We start from the raw sequence: 17,852 nt of genomic DNA on the forward strand, positions 1-17,852 counted from the left end.
TTTTGTGAAAAATTATTTAGAATAAATTTTTTGTCAAAAAATACCTAAAAAATTTATTTATTTGTGAAAAAAAATACCTACTAACAGAACCGTTGGGATTTCTATTAGCTTTTCAAATTTTAACAAAATAATAAATGCAAAAGTTATAATATAGTACTAGGGTTCCCAAATACCAACTTTCCTCAAATCAATTAGAGAAAAGAAACCCGTTGTTCTTCATCTTTTCAAAGTTGTCATGAACTCCACCCTCCTTCATTTCATTAATCTTCTTTCCTCGGGTAAGTTCGAAATTTTAATTTACTGTTTGTGTTGAAGGCTTGATTTTCGAACACTTTCATAATAAAGGCGTCTTTTAATGATTTCCAAACCTTGGGTTTTGTTTGTTGAATGACGAAGAAGATGAGAAAGCTGCTTTATTAGTGTTCTTACAAAGCCACGTGACCAGTTCATTGAAAACTAACAAAACTCTCGATTATTCTGTTAGTAGGTACCTTTTGACAAACAAAATAAATTTTTTATGTACAGTTTGACAAAAAAATTTGTTCTAGGTAGTTTTTTCACAAAAATGATGTGTTTTCTATGTAGCTTTCAACAATTTTCCCTTTATATAATTATTCAAAAATTATATTCAATATTAAAATAACAGCTTCATAACTTAAAAAGTATTATAATCATAATTCATAATAATATAAAAATAACTTAAATTGAACACGATGAGTTTTCTTAATTTGAAAATAATAAAACTCAAAAAAATTGAAAATAATAATAATCGTCCCTTACTAAAAATATGCAATTATTGCAGTAATCATACTACTAATATTAACAATGAAAATTTGCCAAGAATAATTCAACTTTTTTATGATTTTTCTATAATAATTTCACCTATTCATTAACCATGAAGAATCTCAATTTTAGGGGGTATTTGCCGAGAGTAAACTTAGGTAACTCGTTGACTTGCTATAACAAGTTTTATTTAAAAAAAAAGATAAATTAAAATAAAGTGTCGATAAAAATATTAAAAAATGTTTTAAAAAAATTATGCTTTTTTTATGATTCAAAATTCTTTATGTAAATTTTCCAAATTTTTTTCTAATTTTACAATAATTTTCAATTTACTTTTTTGGTGAATTACGATAACAGGTCAATGAATTACCTAAGTTTACTCTAGAAAAATGCCTCCTAATGTTGGGATTATTCATGGTTAATCAATAAATGAAATTATTGTAGAAAAATATAAAAAAGTTGGATTATTCTAGGTAAATTTTCCTATCAACAATCAAAATTGAAAATTCATTCTTCAAAATGACCAAAGATATATAATACAAAGTTCTTTAGCGTTGGTTATACCCAATATTCCCATGTACATTTAAATATGTAAGAGTTTTTTTAGTCTTGCTATTTCAGATGGATAGAACTATATATTAGAAATGTTGCAAATATATTTAGCAATTTATTTGTTTTTCCAAAACTATTTTACTATTATTGAGCTTTAGTAATATGAGTTTAAATGAAGCCATCGAATTTATACCAGAATTGCTGTATCAAATGAGTTTTAGGATTTGTGCGAAAACTTACTTGATTCCCCAGTTGACATCCACGGCTTTGCGGTCAGGATATTGATTATCTATCAAATGGGTAAATAACTAATTACTACTACTAATAAACATTAATAGTCAGTGAAATTCAATTCACCAGCAATAAATATATTTTATTAGTTTATTGATAATGAGTTAATCATCAATTTTACCCTATTTATAATTTTTTTTTTCTCCAAATAATACCTAACAATAAACCCAAAATTCCAAAAGAGTACTCCCTCTTCTCAAATGTTATTCTAATTTAAAATTTCATGCTTTTAGGAAATAGGAATTCACATAAGATTTTTGAGATATAAATATAAATAAGACAAATTGTATTTATTATGGTAACATTTAAGTTATTTAATTAATTATTTATTAATGGCAGTTTTACTTTTATACTCTTTGACTTCTCTTTGGCCTTGATCTTTAGTCAAGGGGTTTTTATGACTTTTCATTTACCTTGTTTGGTCATCAAGTAAATAAAATCTCTAATCCTAAAATAACTACTCATTACTCTTTATTATGCCCATGATAGTCCAATCTTCTCTAGTGTAACTCCCTCTTTACTATTATAAAAGGAGGTCTCGTATCTCATTTGCCTCCTAAACTCATAGATAGTATACCGAAATTCTGCTCAAATCTCACTCATTATCATTTTTTATCAACATACCAAAACATAATCAACCAACACCCTGATATATACAGTCTTGCATTCAACCTATTATCGTTCATTGATTGATCTCTCATCTCTTATTTGACTTGAGCGTTGAAGGGGTTTTCCGGAAGATCACCCCGGGCAAGGCTAACGTGTTGTGTTGCAAGACTTCAGGTCACTTTTGCAAAAGAATTACATCTCACTTCCAGTTCGTTGCCAATTGACTTTGATAATGCTTCCACTTTAGGTATTTCAAGTGTCTCTTTCATTTTATCGTTTTATAACCAAAACAATATTCAATTGAAATCTTGTTAGATTCATTTATAAATTATAGCCGCAAAATTAAGATTATTTATTAATTACACCTACAAAATATTTACGAGTTATATTATACCATACCATCATACCCAGTAGTGGTGCTAACATTTTTTTCGACTCTGGTCCAGTCGCATGTTTTGTGAGACACTACGGTGGTCCATTCCCACATTTTGTGCACTGTGTCTATTTACCCATGTACTTTAAACGATCGTCATTTCTTACTTGGTTGTCATAATATATCGTTGGAAAATTCTTAATGTCTAGTTTATAACTCCGCAAACTTTGCATTAACCTAACTTTCTTATCAAAAGTTAAGTCAAAGGAGTGAATATGTATTAAATTTCAGCATAAAACTTTTGCATTATACTCCTAAATGGAGTACTTTTCTTCTCTTTTGCAACTATATTTGTAAAACATCTTCAACTGAGCTAAAATTAAAAATTTAATAAAATATAAATATAAATACTCCTCCTTTCAAAATTTGCAACAATTCAAAATTCACAACAGCTAAATAAATAAATTGGACTCAATCACACAAAACGTGTGACTCGTCCTATATCAAGTTGCACAAAACGTGCGACTAGGTCATTTTTTGATTTTTTATAATGTTTTTCTTTTTTTAATTAATAATTATTTTTAAAATGTCATTATTATAATAATTTTAGTTTGACTAATAATAATACTAATATTAATGGCAAAATCATTTAATTAGTAATTAATTAGATAATCAGATTCATTAACCATATTGTTTCATGTTCAATTTGAAGTAATTAAAAAATTATTAAGAACAATATTAGAAATTATTTAATATATAAAATAAGACAACACAATAAAAATAGGACCACATTTAATTAAGCCAACAAAAAACTAAAGTGTACTATTTGGGCTTTTTCACCTTAAAAGCTCTTAAAAACGACTTACCATTAATTAGGGATTTAGATATCATTTACCAAACAAAACCCTAAAAACTCATAATTATAATCATTATCAACCACTTCCATCTCCCAAAAAAGAGTCAACAAAAAACCAATACTCCATACTTTATCTCTCCCTCATGTGGTGATTCCGTAACTGATAAGCAGCAGAAATCATGGCGGCTGAACCTCCGAAGGCGACATCCTCAGCCGATTCGTACATCGGCAGTTTGATTAGTCTCACATCAAAGAGTGAGATCAGATATGAAGGCATTCTCTACAGCATCAACACCGATGAGTCCAGTATTGGCCTCCGTAACGGTATTGATCTCTTAGATTTGAATTGTTGCAAATTTTAGTTTTTTGATCGTTTTCGCAATTCAATTGTTACGTCGACTTAGGATTTGAGTGAAGGAGATTGTTGTTTTGTTGATGAATTAGGATACGGATGTGAACTTTTTTGCAACTTTTTTGTGTATGACTGAATTAGTGATTTTAGGTTATGCAAAGTGTGATTAAATTGTTGCTGGTGCTGAAACTGTTTTGTATGGATTTGGAAGTTGGCTATATAGATGGCTAGTTTCGTGGAAATTGGAATATTAACTTTAGGATTTTTATTTGATTTTACATCCTATTTTCTATACAATTACTTGTTTCTAATTCGCGCATCCAGATTCAGTTGTGAAAGGATGATTTGTTAATAGCTGGAAAGGAGCAATGCTTGCTTAGGATTGATAGCTAGCACGGATTTTGAAGAACACTTTTAAATTTTGTAGTGTAAAAGAAGTGGAATGATGGCAGTTGAGGCTTAAGGGTAAAGACTAATGAGTTAGAATGAACATTTGTGATTCAATAAAGATCCATACAGCTGTAGCAGCTAAGAGCAATTAAACATAAGGTTGAAGCATGAAGATCATGATTATAGCTGCGTAGTTTTTGAGCTTTAGGGTTACAGTTTTTTAGATTCTCGAAAACAGATAGGGTAGGGGCTGTGCACATTTCATCTTCAGTTCAAGTCTTGCCTGTTTTTTCCAGCTGGTTTTGTGCTGCATGCTTGACTGATTTATGGACGTGGACAAATGGTAGGATTAGAGATTTGGAGTAACGTGGTGGGGTTTTATGGCTGTTAATTCAATTAGAAAATTACTGCTACCGCACTTCTACTTTTTCTGGGTGTGATGGTAGTTCTATACTTTTGGGAGATAATTATGTCTCAAACACCAGAATTGCAGCAATTTCTAGATTAGCATATTTAAAAAATTATAGTAGGTAGAGGCTGCTGGTCTTGCCTGAATGTATAGCATATTTCTTATTTGCAGTTGTGATGATGGTAATACACTATTATTTTGACTTGGTATTGCTATGTGTTATAGGTGATTGTTTCAACTCTGCCCTTGTCATTAAGGGGATAAAAGGATACTCTATTGTAAGGAAATTGTTCGTAAGTAGACGGGTTATGTTCAATTTTACATTTCTGTTCCACATGGTAGAAGGTCCCTTATCCCAGTAGTGGTAGAACCCGGGTTTTGTCGTTTTTGTTGACAGTAGCCTGTAAGTTGGCTGAGCTTGTTCTTCTCTATCACTATTCAGACATTATGGATGTGACAAATAGGATTCTATTGTTTTTAAGCGTATGTGGTTGATTTCACTGTTTGTTGCATGGCATGGCTAACGAAGACCACTTTTTGATGGAGTGTTTTGTTATATAAACCAATATGGATTTTGTTTCCCTGATTGTTGTTGTAGGAACTTAATGTTTATGTTATTTGGGTTTTTACCATTCTTTCTTGGTGGAATGTGCTTTTAAATCTAGTTATAATATCCTGTAATTCTTTGAATTTAAACAATATTTACTGCTTTGATTCTCTAGTGGCTTTCATTGTCTTCATATTCATGATCATCTTAGTGAGAATCATTCATGTGCTATCATCCGTTTTATGGCTCTACACTTCTCCATTTTATGTTTGAGCTTTTTAAGAAAAGGGTAGCTTTTAAAAAGAAACAGATGATTTTTCCTTGTTGGTAATTGTGTATGACCTGCTGAAATATGGCTGTTGTGATTAATTGAAATGGCTTTATGTTCATATTGCAGTCAGATCATTCGGAACTGAAGGAAGAAAGAAAGATGGCCCACAAGTAGCTCCGAGTGATAAGGTTTATGAATACATACTTTTCCGCGGCAGTGATATTAAGGTGAATGCCCAGTACATAACTATTGATTATTGTGAATTTGGCATTACTTTGATCTACTGTCTCAATTCAGTGACATTTATAAAAGCCATGTATTTTTTGTGTAAAGGGTTAATACTTAATAGTGCTTGTGTCCTTAATTGTCATAAGCCTTTGGTTGCTATGCAATATGCACTGGGTTTCATGATTTAACTGTGCTTTCATCAATTTTTTTTTTCCATATAGCTAGTATATCTATCTTCCAATACATTTTGGCTTTCTTCTTTTTACTATCAAATTCAAGTCTGAGTATATAAGTCAACATTTTGGCTCACTGAAAAAGAAGGGAAAAGAAAAAGAAAAAAGGTTTAGACAAGGATCGATAAGTGGACGTAAGACAGTAAGAGTTACCCTAGTTTATAGGGCAAATAATTTTTCAAAAGAAAAAAGTGATGAATTTAAAAAACAAAGCTTTAGTACTTGAGATTTTTCAGCAATTCCCTTTCAGCTATGACAAAAACAGTTAAGACTCCTTGAGAAGAAATTTCTCGGGCAACAATTATTGAAGTTTTCAAGTGAAGTAAGATTAATGGACAGACATAGATCATATAAGGCGCAATACACAGTGATGACATGTTGTCCTGAACTTAATTTTAACTCAGATATAGTAAGTTAAGCTCACATCAGAATATTAGATCACTTTCGCTCTCATTGTTCTCTGATCAATAAGTTCCAAGTTTAAAGAGTTCCAATTAGTTTGGGAGAATAAGTCCCTAAGGTTTTCAGACTAGACACAAAGCTCTGGTGTGGGCAACACACTCCATCAAAGTGAGACTTGATGGCTAATATAGCATATTTGGTGTAAGATAGGTTGCAAATACTGCCATTGTGCTTTTTTGGTGCTGCACTTTTTTCATAAATTTTTCAATTCTGACTACTAGTCCCAAACAAGGCTTTGAAATGATGAGTTTTGTCTTTATTGAACTATGTTTGCAGGATTTGCAGGTGAAATCATCCCCTCCTGTTCAGCCAGTTGCACCTGTGTCATCCATCGATAATGATCCAGCTATCATACAGGTAAAGAGAACCACAGCTGAATTACATAATTTGTAAATAACTTTGACATCTGAGTTTGGTTTGTTTTTACAGTCACATTATCCTCGTCCAGCGTCAACATCTACTAATCTGCCACCAGCTGTCAGTGCTCCATCAGCTGATGCTAATTCTCATGGTCCACAGCCTGGACACCCTGGGTCAAGTTTCCCAGGTCATTTGCCTTTGTATCAACCTGGGGGTATAGGGTCTTGGGGGCCGTCGCCTGTACCTGGTGCGAATGGTAGTGGACTTGCGATGCCTATGTATTGGCCTGGGTTTTATGGCCCTCCAAACGGTCTTCCTCATATGCCCCAACAGCCCTTGCTCAGACCACCTCCTGGACTTGCTGCGCCACCTTCACTGTCGCAGCCAATGCTGTTTTCTGGGTTCAATTCGCCTTTGACAGCAGGATCTTCAAATTTAACTGGCTCTAAATTGCCTGAAATTCCCCCTAGTCTGATTAGCTCAAGCAGTACATCCACTAATGTAGCACAGGCCTCTATATCACAATTGAATGTACCTTCTGTGCCATCTACCAGTCTAGTTGCTGAAAACTCGTCCAGTTCTACTGTGTCTAAGGCTGCCAATACCGGTCTTCTTTCAACGCCTAGCTTCTCTACTGTATCTCAATCGGCCCTCTCTTCTGCTCCAGATGCTAGTATTATAACACCTGCTGCCTCTAGCAAGGTTAACACTATTTCTAATTCAGGCTTGTTAAACCCAAGCCATCCTCAAACCTCGTCCATCATCAGTTCTGGTTTAAGCCAGGCAGAAATTGCTAAGCCTTCTCTGGTCACCCCTGATCAACTAGTGCAGTCTGGACAATTGCCAACTTCTTCACCTTCAACTTCACAAACTGTTCACAAAGATGTGGAAGTTGTTCAAGTGTCATCAGCTTTGTCTTCTGATGCAAAAGCAGAATTGGTGAGGGAAGCACAGCCACCGATATTGCCTCTGCCACCTCCTGCATCAAGGTCTTTCCACAAGGTGATCTACCTTCAAATTTTGTTGCAACATTCAATTTTTTATTTATTTATTTTTTTTTATTTTTTGCTGTTTGTGTATGTTTCATGCAAGCTTGACGTTAATCACGTTGAAGGTTTTATTTTAAGAGTCATCTGGTACTAGATATCTTGATCTGTTGCTCTATATAAACTCTGTAATTATGTGTTGCTTTGTGGACATTCCTGTTAATGGTTCTTCTTTAATTTCAAAATGTTGCATGTTATTTATTTCTTGTTTCATATGGTGGTTATTTGATATTCGAAGTGGGACATTAGACACAAATTCCTTTTATTGTCCATCCATGTTATATCTAAAAGGTACGTACATAAACTGCCCATTATAATGACTTATGTGCCTGACTCCAAAGGACTATTACATTACACCTGGGTAAAGTTACTTATTTGTATACGTAGCATAGGTATAGGATGCACAAGCAACAGTCTTTAGGCATTAAAAGGTGCTCGCCTTAAGGAATTTCCTAGCCTAGACCTATCAAGGCACCCCATGCATTGCCCGCCCAAAGTGCTAACTTTAGGCGTGCCTAGATGAGCTTTCTTAAAACTTATGTATAGTCATAGACGGAAATAAAAATGTAGCAAAATCAGTATGTCAAATTAGAAGAAAATTGTAGCAAATTGGGTGGGATAGAACTTAGCATACTAGCAGCAAAATCCTTTGCAATACTTTTTATTGAGAAGGGTGTACCATGTTTCATGATTCTGAATGAGCTGGTGCTTTTCAGCCTTTTATGCTTAACATTCCCTAAACAATTCCTCTTAGTTTAACACGCGGTTCTTTTACTTGATTGATTTCAATGCATGTTGTCCATGATACACTGATAACTACTGCTTTAGTGAGTGATTAACATTGCTATATTGTCATTTCTCCTGTGCAGCCTAATGGTGGTAATTTTCATCCACGTCATAATTACAACTTCCGGGGACGTGATAGAGGAAGAGGAAGTGGGGTAAATATTATTTCTTTGTGATAAGATTTAACTTGAGAGGCTTGCATTTTCGTTCCGGTCTCTTATGTTATTACAATTTTTTTGTAGAGCTCATGTCCAGTAACCAAATTTACTGAGGACTTCGATTTCATGGCTATGAATGAGAAGTTCAAAAAGGACGAAGTATGGGGTCATCTTGGTAAAAGTAACAAGTCCCATGCTGGAGACAACGATGTTAATGGTGAGAATGATTTTGAGGATGCTGAAGAGGAATCTCCACAACTCGATGCAAAGGTACATTATAAGAACTAAATCTCTTATCTTTTTACATATATATTTATTTATCGATACATCTAGGTAAACTCGATGCAAAGGTACATCTAGGAAAGCCATGCATTCATGGAAGCTTGATTTCAAATCTCTTTTCACTCAAGGTCTAGTTTTATTTTATTGGCAGACTGTTTATAATAAGGACGACTTCTTTGATACCCTTTCCTGCAACACTGGTGATCATGACTCACAAAATGGGAGGACAAGATTCTCCGAGCAGTTGAAGATAGATGCTGAGGTATATAAAAGAAAAAGGATTAGAATTTAATTGTGTTTCTACTTTCTAGTAAATTTAAATTGATATAACATCATATAATTCATGGTTGCAGACATTTGGTGAGTATGTTAGATATCATCGAGGTGGGCGTGGTGGCCGGCCACCAGGTCGTGGTGGTCGTGGTCGTGGATCATATCATGGAAGGGGGTATGGAAACGTTGGTAGGGGCCGAGGACGTGGTGTGTCTTATCGGTCTTCCTGATTAATACCGCCCGTGTTTACAAATATCAACATGGATGGAGGCGATAGAAGTTGCAAACAATTGTTTATTTAAGTATGGTAAAGCTTCTAGTTTGTATTGTTTGCTCTTTTGTGGGTTTGTATTTCTCTTAGTTTCATATTATTTGGGGGTAACTGGTAAGCAAGCAGTCAGCAAGAAACTCTCGAAAGAAACTTGTAGCTTTTATTGCTCGACATAAAGTTATGTCATGTAAATCTGGTGTGATTGTCTTTCTAGTTTTGATCATTTTTAAGATTAATAAATTTATGTTCCCTTTCTGCTTCATTATCATTTTAAGGTTATTTACCACATCTTTGCTTTTATCGTTTAATTGTCCGTTCGATTTTTTTTTGAAATGAACTAATCTAAATTTTGTTAATTAGTTAATGATAACTAATCTAAATATTAATATTCACTAAAAATACTACTCTTTATTCATTGATCAACAAACCAAGCAAAAATAAAGATGCCAATCGTCTATAAACTATATTTTATTTTTCAACGTAATAATTGCACACCTTTTACTCTAAACATATTTTTGCATTTTAGATTATAAAAAATATCTCGCTAACGAATTTAGGGTGTTCTTATCAAGATCCTTAATAATATTACTTTTAAAATAATGCTTTTGTAAGTTAATAAAATTATTATTGTTGCTACTAAATTTATGTGAATATTATTACCGTTTTTGGTACATGATAGGCTAAGGAAATGAAAAAAAGTAAAAAAGTAAGGCAGTGTGAAGTCAAATTGATATTTTTTGTAAAAAAATGTAGTAGTAACTAATACATATTCCAATTAATACAAAATTGACTTCTCTAAATTAGTTATTATTATTATTATTATTATTATTATTATTATTATTATTATTATTATTATTGTATTGTTAAAAATATTTAAAATTAGTTTCAATGAGTTAAAATCAGTTATAATCACTTTGAATCAATTTCAATTAAGAAAATTTGGTTTCAATAACTAATATACATTTGAATCATTAAAAATTCGATTTAAATCAATAAAATCCAGTTTAAATCAGTAAAAATCAATTTAACCATTAAAAATCAATTCTAATAGCTAACTGTTAATCAAATAAAATTTAAAAATCAATAAATTAAAAGTACATTAAAGGAAAAATTAATCAAATAAAAATCACTAGAATAATATAATCATTTGCTTATTTTCCTACAATAATATAAATTTTTAATTATCATGAATAATACAAACTTATGGGGTGTTTTCCTAAAATATCCCTAATATGTTAAAAATCAAACAATAGAAAATTATAGGACTAAAAAATAAATTAACTAATAAACTAAAATTGATATTATTCTAGAAGAAAACTCTTAAATTATTATTATTCATAGTTAATAAAATATTTAATTGATAATATTATAAAAATAAACATTATATTATTCATGATAATTATTCTATATTAAAACCAATAATAAGAAAAGACGAGCTTTTACTTTCTTCCACGGTCCTTGATGTTTCATGTCTCAGTCAGTGGCAGTGCCATCTGAATCTGAATTAATGAATTTCATCTCATTCTAAAACCACAAATGTTTTATCATCACTCTCCCAAACCCTAAGAATTTACCCATCTCCATTTTAGTTGTTGAACATCTCCTAACATATCATGGGAACTTCAACAACTCCCATTTCTCCCTTCCTCCTCCTCACTCACGCCCCTTCTTTCTGCCATGGCGCTCATCGTAGAACTTCTCCAATCACTCTTATTTCTCATTACACTCTCAGAAAACCCACCATCCGCTTCTCTTCCGCCATTGCTGAGAACACTTCCCATCTTTGTTGGGTTGATCCTCCTATCGATGATTTTGGGGGTTGGCAACTTCCTCTTGCTCCAATTCCCCAGAAAAAGAGAGGTATTCCCTCGATTTTGATTCCAAGGATTGATGATTTTACTTTTGATTATTTGTTAATTAGATTATTTTCTTTTTGAATCTTTTAGGGTTTCCAACATTTTTGGTTGTTGGAATTGGAACTTCTTTCGCTCTGCTTCTCGCTGCGTTTGCTCATTTCAGGCTTTCAAAAACTGGTTTGATTCTTCGTTTCTATGCTTATTATTTGTTGCATTTACGGTTCCTAAGATTAGGGTTTTGTTTTGGTCCAGAATTCAGATTCCCGTTTACTAGTTCATCATCTGGTTCTTCAGTAGAAATTGCTGTTGAAGTCACTGACGATAAAATTAGTGATTCTGATGTACCTGATGTCGCAAATGAAGTTGCAGAGAAGTCTGAGGTGGATTCTTCTGATGTGGTTGCAAAACCTCCGTCATCAGGTAGTATTCTGCTTTTATTACAAGATATACTTCGTTGTTTTACTTTGCCGTATCTACACTTTTGAACAATCCTTTTCTGTAGTAATTAGTTAAAAGGGACTTTAGTTGGTGAAGTAGTGTGGGCTTGTTGCAAATTATTACTTCTGTAGTTCTGTTCTATGAAATTGATCACATTACAATTGTACAATTACAATGTACTATTCAAGAATTATATCTGTCCCTTCCAAATTCCATACCGTACTGCACTTCTTTTGCACGATTGCATCATTTTGCACTTGTTCCCATGTATGCACGTGGAGTATGTGTGTTTCCAGTGCTGTCCTTGGTTCTCTTGGTCACGAGTTGTGTTCTGACCTTAGTTTTAAGCTTGGTTCCTTCTTGTGACCTAGCTGGTTACAGAAATGCGTTGCATTTTTCTACAAGTGACCCACTTTTGTAGTGTCCATAATTTCGATGGGGTCATAGATTTATAATTTTTTGATTTTGGATTATAATGGACTAAAGTAAAATGATTTATTAAATTATGTGCACTTGTTATTTATATGAAGTTGCACATGATGTTTGCAACCAATAGTCAATCGAAAGTAATCTCTTTGTTAGTTTTATCATTAAAAGGGTAAGATTCCATACATTTAATCTTCCCAAACCTAATGGTATGTTGTTTTAGAAATGTTTCTTTTTTTTTTGTTACAAATTTACAAAGACTTTCTTTTGTACATGTTTATCTATCAGTATGCTATTAGTTTTCTTTTAAGCTATTATACCCATTTTTTGTTTGATCAACTCAAATAATTTTTGGAGTTGTTAGGAAATGGCGTCTTATTTACTTGATTTCCTTAGTTTTTCATATTAGTTCATAAAGTGTTGGGACTTTTTTGAGTCTATTTTTCTATTGAGCCTTTTTATCATTACCTCTGTGATGTGCCCATAGAGAGGATCATGCTAACTGCTAAGCAACTTGTATAATTGGAATATTTTATGGATTTAGCTTTGTATTGAATAATGTTTTCTTTGATTAAATTGGGGTAATGGGCTGATGCTTTTCTTATTTTGGTGAGGTAGATTGGTCAATTGATGCTCACCATTAATTGAATTTATTTGCAGAAATGCTCCATCCTCGTGTCATTAATGTTATTGTGGATTCCAATCAGCTAGAAGCTATGCATTTGTTAAAAAAATTAAAGGTTTGTTCTTAGTTATGTTGTTTGATGGTCTTGCACTTGTTGGAGGCTGCAACTTTTTTAGCCAGATAATGAAGTATGTTTTTTATGAAATAATTATTCTTTTCTAATGCTGCCAATTGTTTCTTGATGTAGTATCAGTTGATATAAGTTCTTTCTTTTCGATTTTATAGCTGTACAGTTTTGATGTTTTGAGGATGGAGTCTTTGAATCATATGTTAATTATTTGTTTAATTTTTTCTCACGTTTGAAAGATAGAAAAGGTTCATGGGTTCCAGCCTTATAAGCCTTTCTTAGCTAAAAATTTCAAACATTTTGTTCGAGAGGAGTGAATTTATTATTCTAATCTTGTTGATTGCTACCAACTTGGAAGACTTGTACTCATGAAAACCTGACATTCTCATTTGTTTCAGAATGCTTAAAAGACTATCCTATAATTTTAAGGGCAATGTGATAGATATGCTTATTGACTATACATCCTTGCATTGTGTTTCTTGGGACTATAGTTTTTAATCTGTTATTTCGACTCTTCATTTTGCCTTGTGTACTACCGATGTCATACTTTATCATACATTCTCGATGCTTCAATTGTGAAATTTGACTCTCCAATCATCTTGCAATCATTCTTCGTTAGAGAAAAATGCAAATGCGGAGAAGAAAATATCATTTGATATGTGCTAAAAATTGAGCATGTGGTTGAAATTTGACATGAACTGACAAGCAAGTTATGCTGAAATTTTTATGCAAGTATGTCTACATGAAGGACTCATATTCAAAATCAAGGCAAAGTTTTTGTAAATGTTGTGTTCCAGTGCATGTGTCTATCTGTTAAAAGATGTTTAATTTGACATGTTTAACATTTGAGTATTTACTTATACCGCGTGCTCACATCCGTGGGTGATTAACATAGGTTTCAATCCCTATGCTCGTGGTGTTTAATTAGTTTAGTATACATTTATAACTTTATTCTTTTTCCTATCTATAAGTTTTGAAGTAGTGAACTAAATGATGAATTGAATAATTTAAGGCTTTGTATGTTATGATTGTGAATTATACAAATTGAGTTGAGATAGCATATTGAAATGTGGTTTAAGATATGCAGATTTTAGATGAGAATGTTGAGGCTTATGAGCTCTGCACGCGAAGAGAATATGCAAGATGGTTGGTCCGGGCAAGTTCTTTGTTGGGAAGGTACCATATGTATATATATATATATATGTCATATCCTCTAGAGGGCTAGCTATTACAAATTTACAATATGTTGCATTTTTATGGTTTTGACTTGCAAAGATCTCCTAGAATAATTTTGTGCATCTCATTATTGTGTTTTGTGGTTTATGCATGCTTTGTAGGAGCCCAAAATTTAAGATTACTGCATCGGCTGCTCTCTCTGGGTCTATACTCTCTGCCTATGAAGATGTGACTGCTGACGACCCAGATTTCGAGTCCATTCAGGGTAACAGTCAATCTTTCTTTGGGTATATGGCTATATGGCTAGTTGTTCTAAAATAGCCGAGCTACCTTTGTATTTCAGCCCTGGCAGAAGCTGGTGTTGTGCCCAGTAAACTATCGCCTGCACCTGAATTTTGTGGATACGTGAATTTTTCTCCTGAAAGGTAACCTATGGATCTAGGACCTATTCAAATGCCTGATTATATTGTTATAACAGGAAAAAATATATTGCTTGTGATGTATAGCTTTGACTGGTTATTTTCAATATTGCAGATTATTATCTCGGCAAGATCTTATAGAGTGGAGATCCCAATTGGAATATTATTTTCCCACCACAGGAAATCAAGAGGTAGAAAAATTTTGAGACTCATGTTGTTGATGCTTGGCTATAATTAGTTTATTAATGCAGTTTTTCAACGCTTGAAAGTCTGACTGTTAAACAGTCCAGATACTGAAAACAAAATTGGACCTAATGGATATGAGGGAGATAAGGCCACATGAATTACCAGGAATTTATATGGACATGCTTGCTGGGGATAGAAGCCTGCTTAGAAGAGTTTTTGGTATGTATATTGCTTTTTCCTTCTTTGAAGTTCTCTCCTATATATATATTTGCCTTTTGTTTATGTATTCTTATTTATAAACCTGGTCGTATACCAGACTGGGGGACTTGGTACAAGAAAAAACATGTACTACATATTAACACTATCTACTCCCATTTGAATGATTACAAATTTTCTAGATATGCATGCTGATGGCATTTGCCCATATGTTATGTCTTTATGCAGCTCTTTTGGCTGTTGTGGTATCCTTAGTATTTAAGCTATTCTCAGCATCTAAGGATGTTAATGAGGTATAGTTGTGTCTAATTGTCTGTATCATTACAGGACAAATTAGGCGACTCCAACCAAACAAACCGTCAACAATAGCACAAGCTGCTGTTGCACTCACTAGTGGCCACATGGCAGAGGCCATTCAGAATGAACTGTTAAGAATTCAAGGTGAGGAATCTTCCCAGAAGGCAGCAAAAGAAGAAATTAGGTGGGAATTATTAGATCGAGGGGCGATAGAGAGTTACTGGACTGAGAAGATGGAAGAGGAGAAAAAACATGGACTTGAGGTGCAGCAGTCATATGTAGATGCCCTCAATGTGTTGGAACAAGAGAAGATTATTCAACAGGATGCTTTAAATGGGTTTGTAAAGGAGAAAGCTGCAATGGACTGCCAGAAGCAACTTCTAGAAGTTTTAAAGCAGGAAATAGATGAAATATCTGTGAGGCTAGTATCCGAGAGAAATGAACAAATCTCTGAGGATGAAGCAGCTCAAACTCTTCGTTCTGATCTGCAAACCAAGAAGGAAGGAATACTTGATGCCAAGTCTCTGCTTGAGGCTGAGATTGAAGCTCTTCGAATCTTGAGGTAGAATTTTCTCCAACTTAAGTTAAGATTTGCAAATTTAATAACTAGGATAATGCAAAACAGCTCTTATTGTTTTTTTAGATATTTATGAAATTTTTAAAAAAGATTTGACCTCTATTGATCTCACGAAAATGACTTTGGATTATTTGGAGCTTCTTTTGTGGTAACATGGTCTTTTATTTGATAACTATTAGTCTTTAGAATAAGTTGTCATTCTCTCCTATGAGTTTTTTTATTAGCTTACTTGTCACTACTATGGTGGTCATATTTCCCAAGTAGAATATCGATGTTATTGGAACAATCTATATTCCTTAACCGTCATGAACTAAAGCAACTTGGTAAAAAGGCCTTGAATGGAAATGCTCATATTCCTGCTGCTGACTAGTTGGCTTTCTCAACCAACTACACCTTGGTTTTATGCATTCTTTGCTGAACCTTCTTTTTATTTACATTCTAAGCTCTCGTGTGTTTGGTTTTATAATAGTGAATAGTAAATGAATGGTAGAGTCCAGAAAAGAAGGGAAAATGTTACTATTTTTACAAGTGGGTAGTTTATTAAAATTGAAGTTCAAGCTGATGGCCCCAACTATTTGGGAAAAATGTTTTAATGATGTTGTTTTCTGCTATGAATTAATATACAAAAATTGTCACACCATTTGTTTTCATGCTAATGCGCTATTTTGACCCTTAATATCTTTAGTTGCATATCATTAAAAAGTATTAAAGTTATTTTTATGAATGCATTAAGATGAATCAAACAGAATTCCACTTGACTATGATTATTCTTGTACACAAAGAATAAAACAATATTGTTTGATGAATTGTAGTTATTATGCAAGTGTAACAGCTAATTCCACAGATAGTATCTTAATAAGTGTGTGCAATGTATATAGCCTATTTAGGTAAATATTTAGCATGCTTTACAAGCTAAAAAAGTTGTGTATTTTTTGTGAGTCTGACACTCGTTAAGCAAACCCTCCCCAAATGAAAAATTATAAAAAAGAAAAAAAGTTGTCATAAACTATGTGTAAAAAGTGACTTTTTGTCTAAAATTACCTATAAAATCTTATTTCAGAAACGAACTTGGAAAATCCGTTTCGTTTCTTTGTAACAACCAACAGAAGACTTTCATTTCACTGTTAGGTCTCATATGCTCATAATGTGATTTTTATTTTCATCTTCAGCCCCTATCTTCGTCCTTTATCTTCATCTTCATTCTTCTTTACTGGCTGTATCATTCTCCCAGAAATCATCATATGTGACACTATTATCTGGATTTTCTATGGTTGGTTTGTAAATTAAACAAATTCTTCCAATTCTAGTTTCTAATGACGTTGTAGAAGGTCAAATGATTACCGAGTGCAAGTGCATGGTGTTTGTTACCTCAGTAATCTTAGCATTTAAAATCCCGTGTGATGCTTATTCCTTTCATCCAGACTCCTTTTGCTTGCAATTTATTTTATAAGGATATAACACAAAGTTACCTATTCACCCTCTTTAGAGTTGCTGACATGTCGGACTATTGCATACTCTTGCCAGTTGCCATGAGTTTTTGGCAAAGCTTTACTGAGAATCATCAGCAAAGGAGCCAGATTATGAGATTAGTATTTCGTATGCATGTTTTTCTCATTGGTTTTTCTGCTACCTCTTAATGCAGATCTTGGATTGAAGATGAAGCAAGGAAAAGCCAAGCGCGGTCGAAGGTTCTTGAGGAGGTGGGGCGACGATGGAAATGGGATAGATGATAGTGCTTTAGGAGTTGGGACAAAGAATTATTTTTGTTGCTTGAGTACACAAAGTCATAGGGACCATGTACATTTGTGGTTAGACTAGGGTTGTGTTCCTCTGCCTTCGGTAGCAGTCATGCACAACAACCAAATTGGAACAATGTCACTTGATTTTGGCAGTCTACTCTGTAATTTATATATATGTTGACGGTAAAGCAATTATGCACGAGTTATCATGATGAAAAAATTATTTCTCTTAAATGAT

General features: G+C 33.2%; 2 protein-coding genes across 2 annotated transcripts; both read left to right on the forward strand.

The window, feature by feature from the left end:
• The first annotated feature begins 3,498 nt into the window (after positions 1-3,498).
• LOC130807438 (protein decapping 5) lies at positions 3,499-9,794 on the forward strand. The gene is made up of 8 exons (XM_057672645.1): positions 3,499-3,788; positions 5,560-5,660; positions 6,633-6,713; positions 6,786-7,718; positions 8,632-8,703; positions 8,791-8,976; positions 9,140-9,250; positions 9,342-9,794. The coding sequence occupies exons 1-8, from the start codon at positions 3,644-3,646 to the stop codon at positions 9,489-9,491; spliced, it is 1,779 nt and encodes a 592-aa protein (XP_057528628.1). The 5' UTR covers positions 3,499-3,643; the 3' UTR covers positions 9,492-9,794.
• A 1,195-nt stretch (positions 9,795-10,989) lies between these two features.
• LOC130807439 (uncharacterized) lies at positions 10,990-17,848 on the forward strand. The gene is made up of 11 exons (XM_057672646.1): positions 10,990-11,392; positions 11,479-11,565; positions 11,641-11,808; positions 12,913-12,992; positions 14,092-14,180; positions 14,342-14,445; positions 14,524-14,605; positions 14,715-14,790; positions 14,890-15,004; positions 15,329-15,860; positions 17,518-17,848. The coding sequence occupies exons 1-11, from the start codon at positions 11,146-11,148 to the stop codon at positions 17,603-17,605; spliced, it is 1,668 nt and encodes a 555-aa protein (XP_057528629.1). The 5' UTR covers positions 10,990-11,145; the 3' UTR covers positions 17,606-17,848.
• The last annotated feature ends 4 nt before the right edge of the window (positions 17,849-17,852 follow it).

The sequence above is a fragment of the Amaranthus tricolor genome, chromosome 3 (assembly GCF_026212465.1).
Source record: "Amaranthus tricolor cultivar Red isolate AtriRed21 chromosome 3, ASM2621246v1, whole genome shotgun sequence".
In the NCBI taxonomy this organism is placed as follows: Eukaryota; Viridiplantae; Streptophyta; class Magnoliopsida; order Caryophyllales; family Amaranthaceae; genus Amaranthus; species Amaranthus tricolor.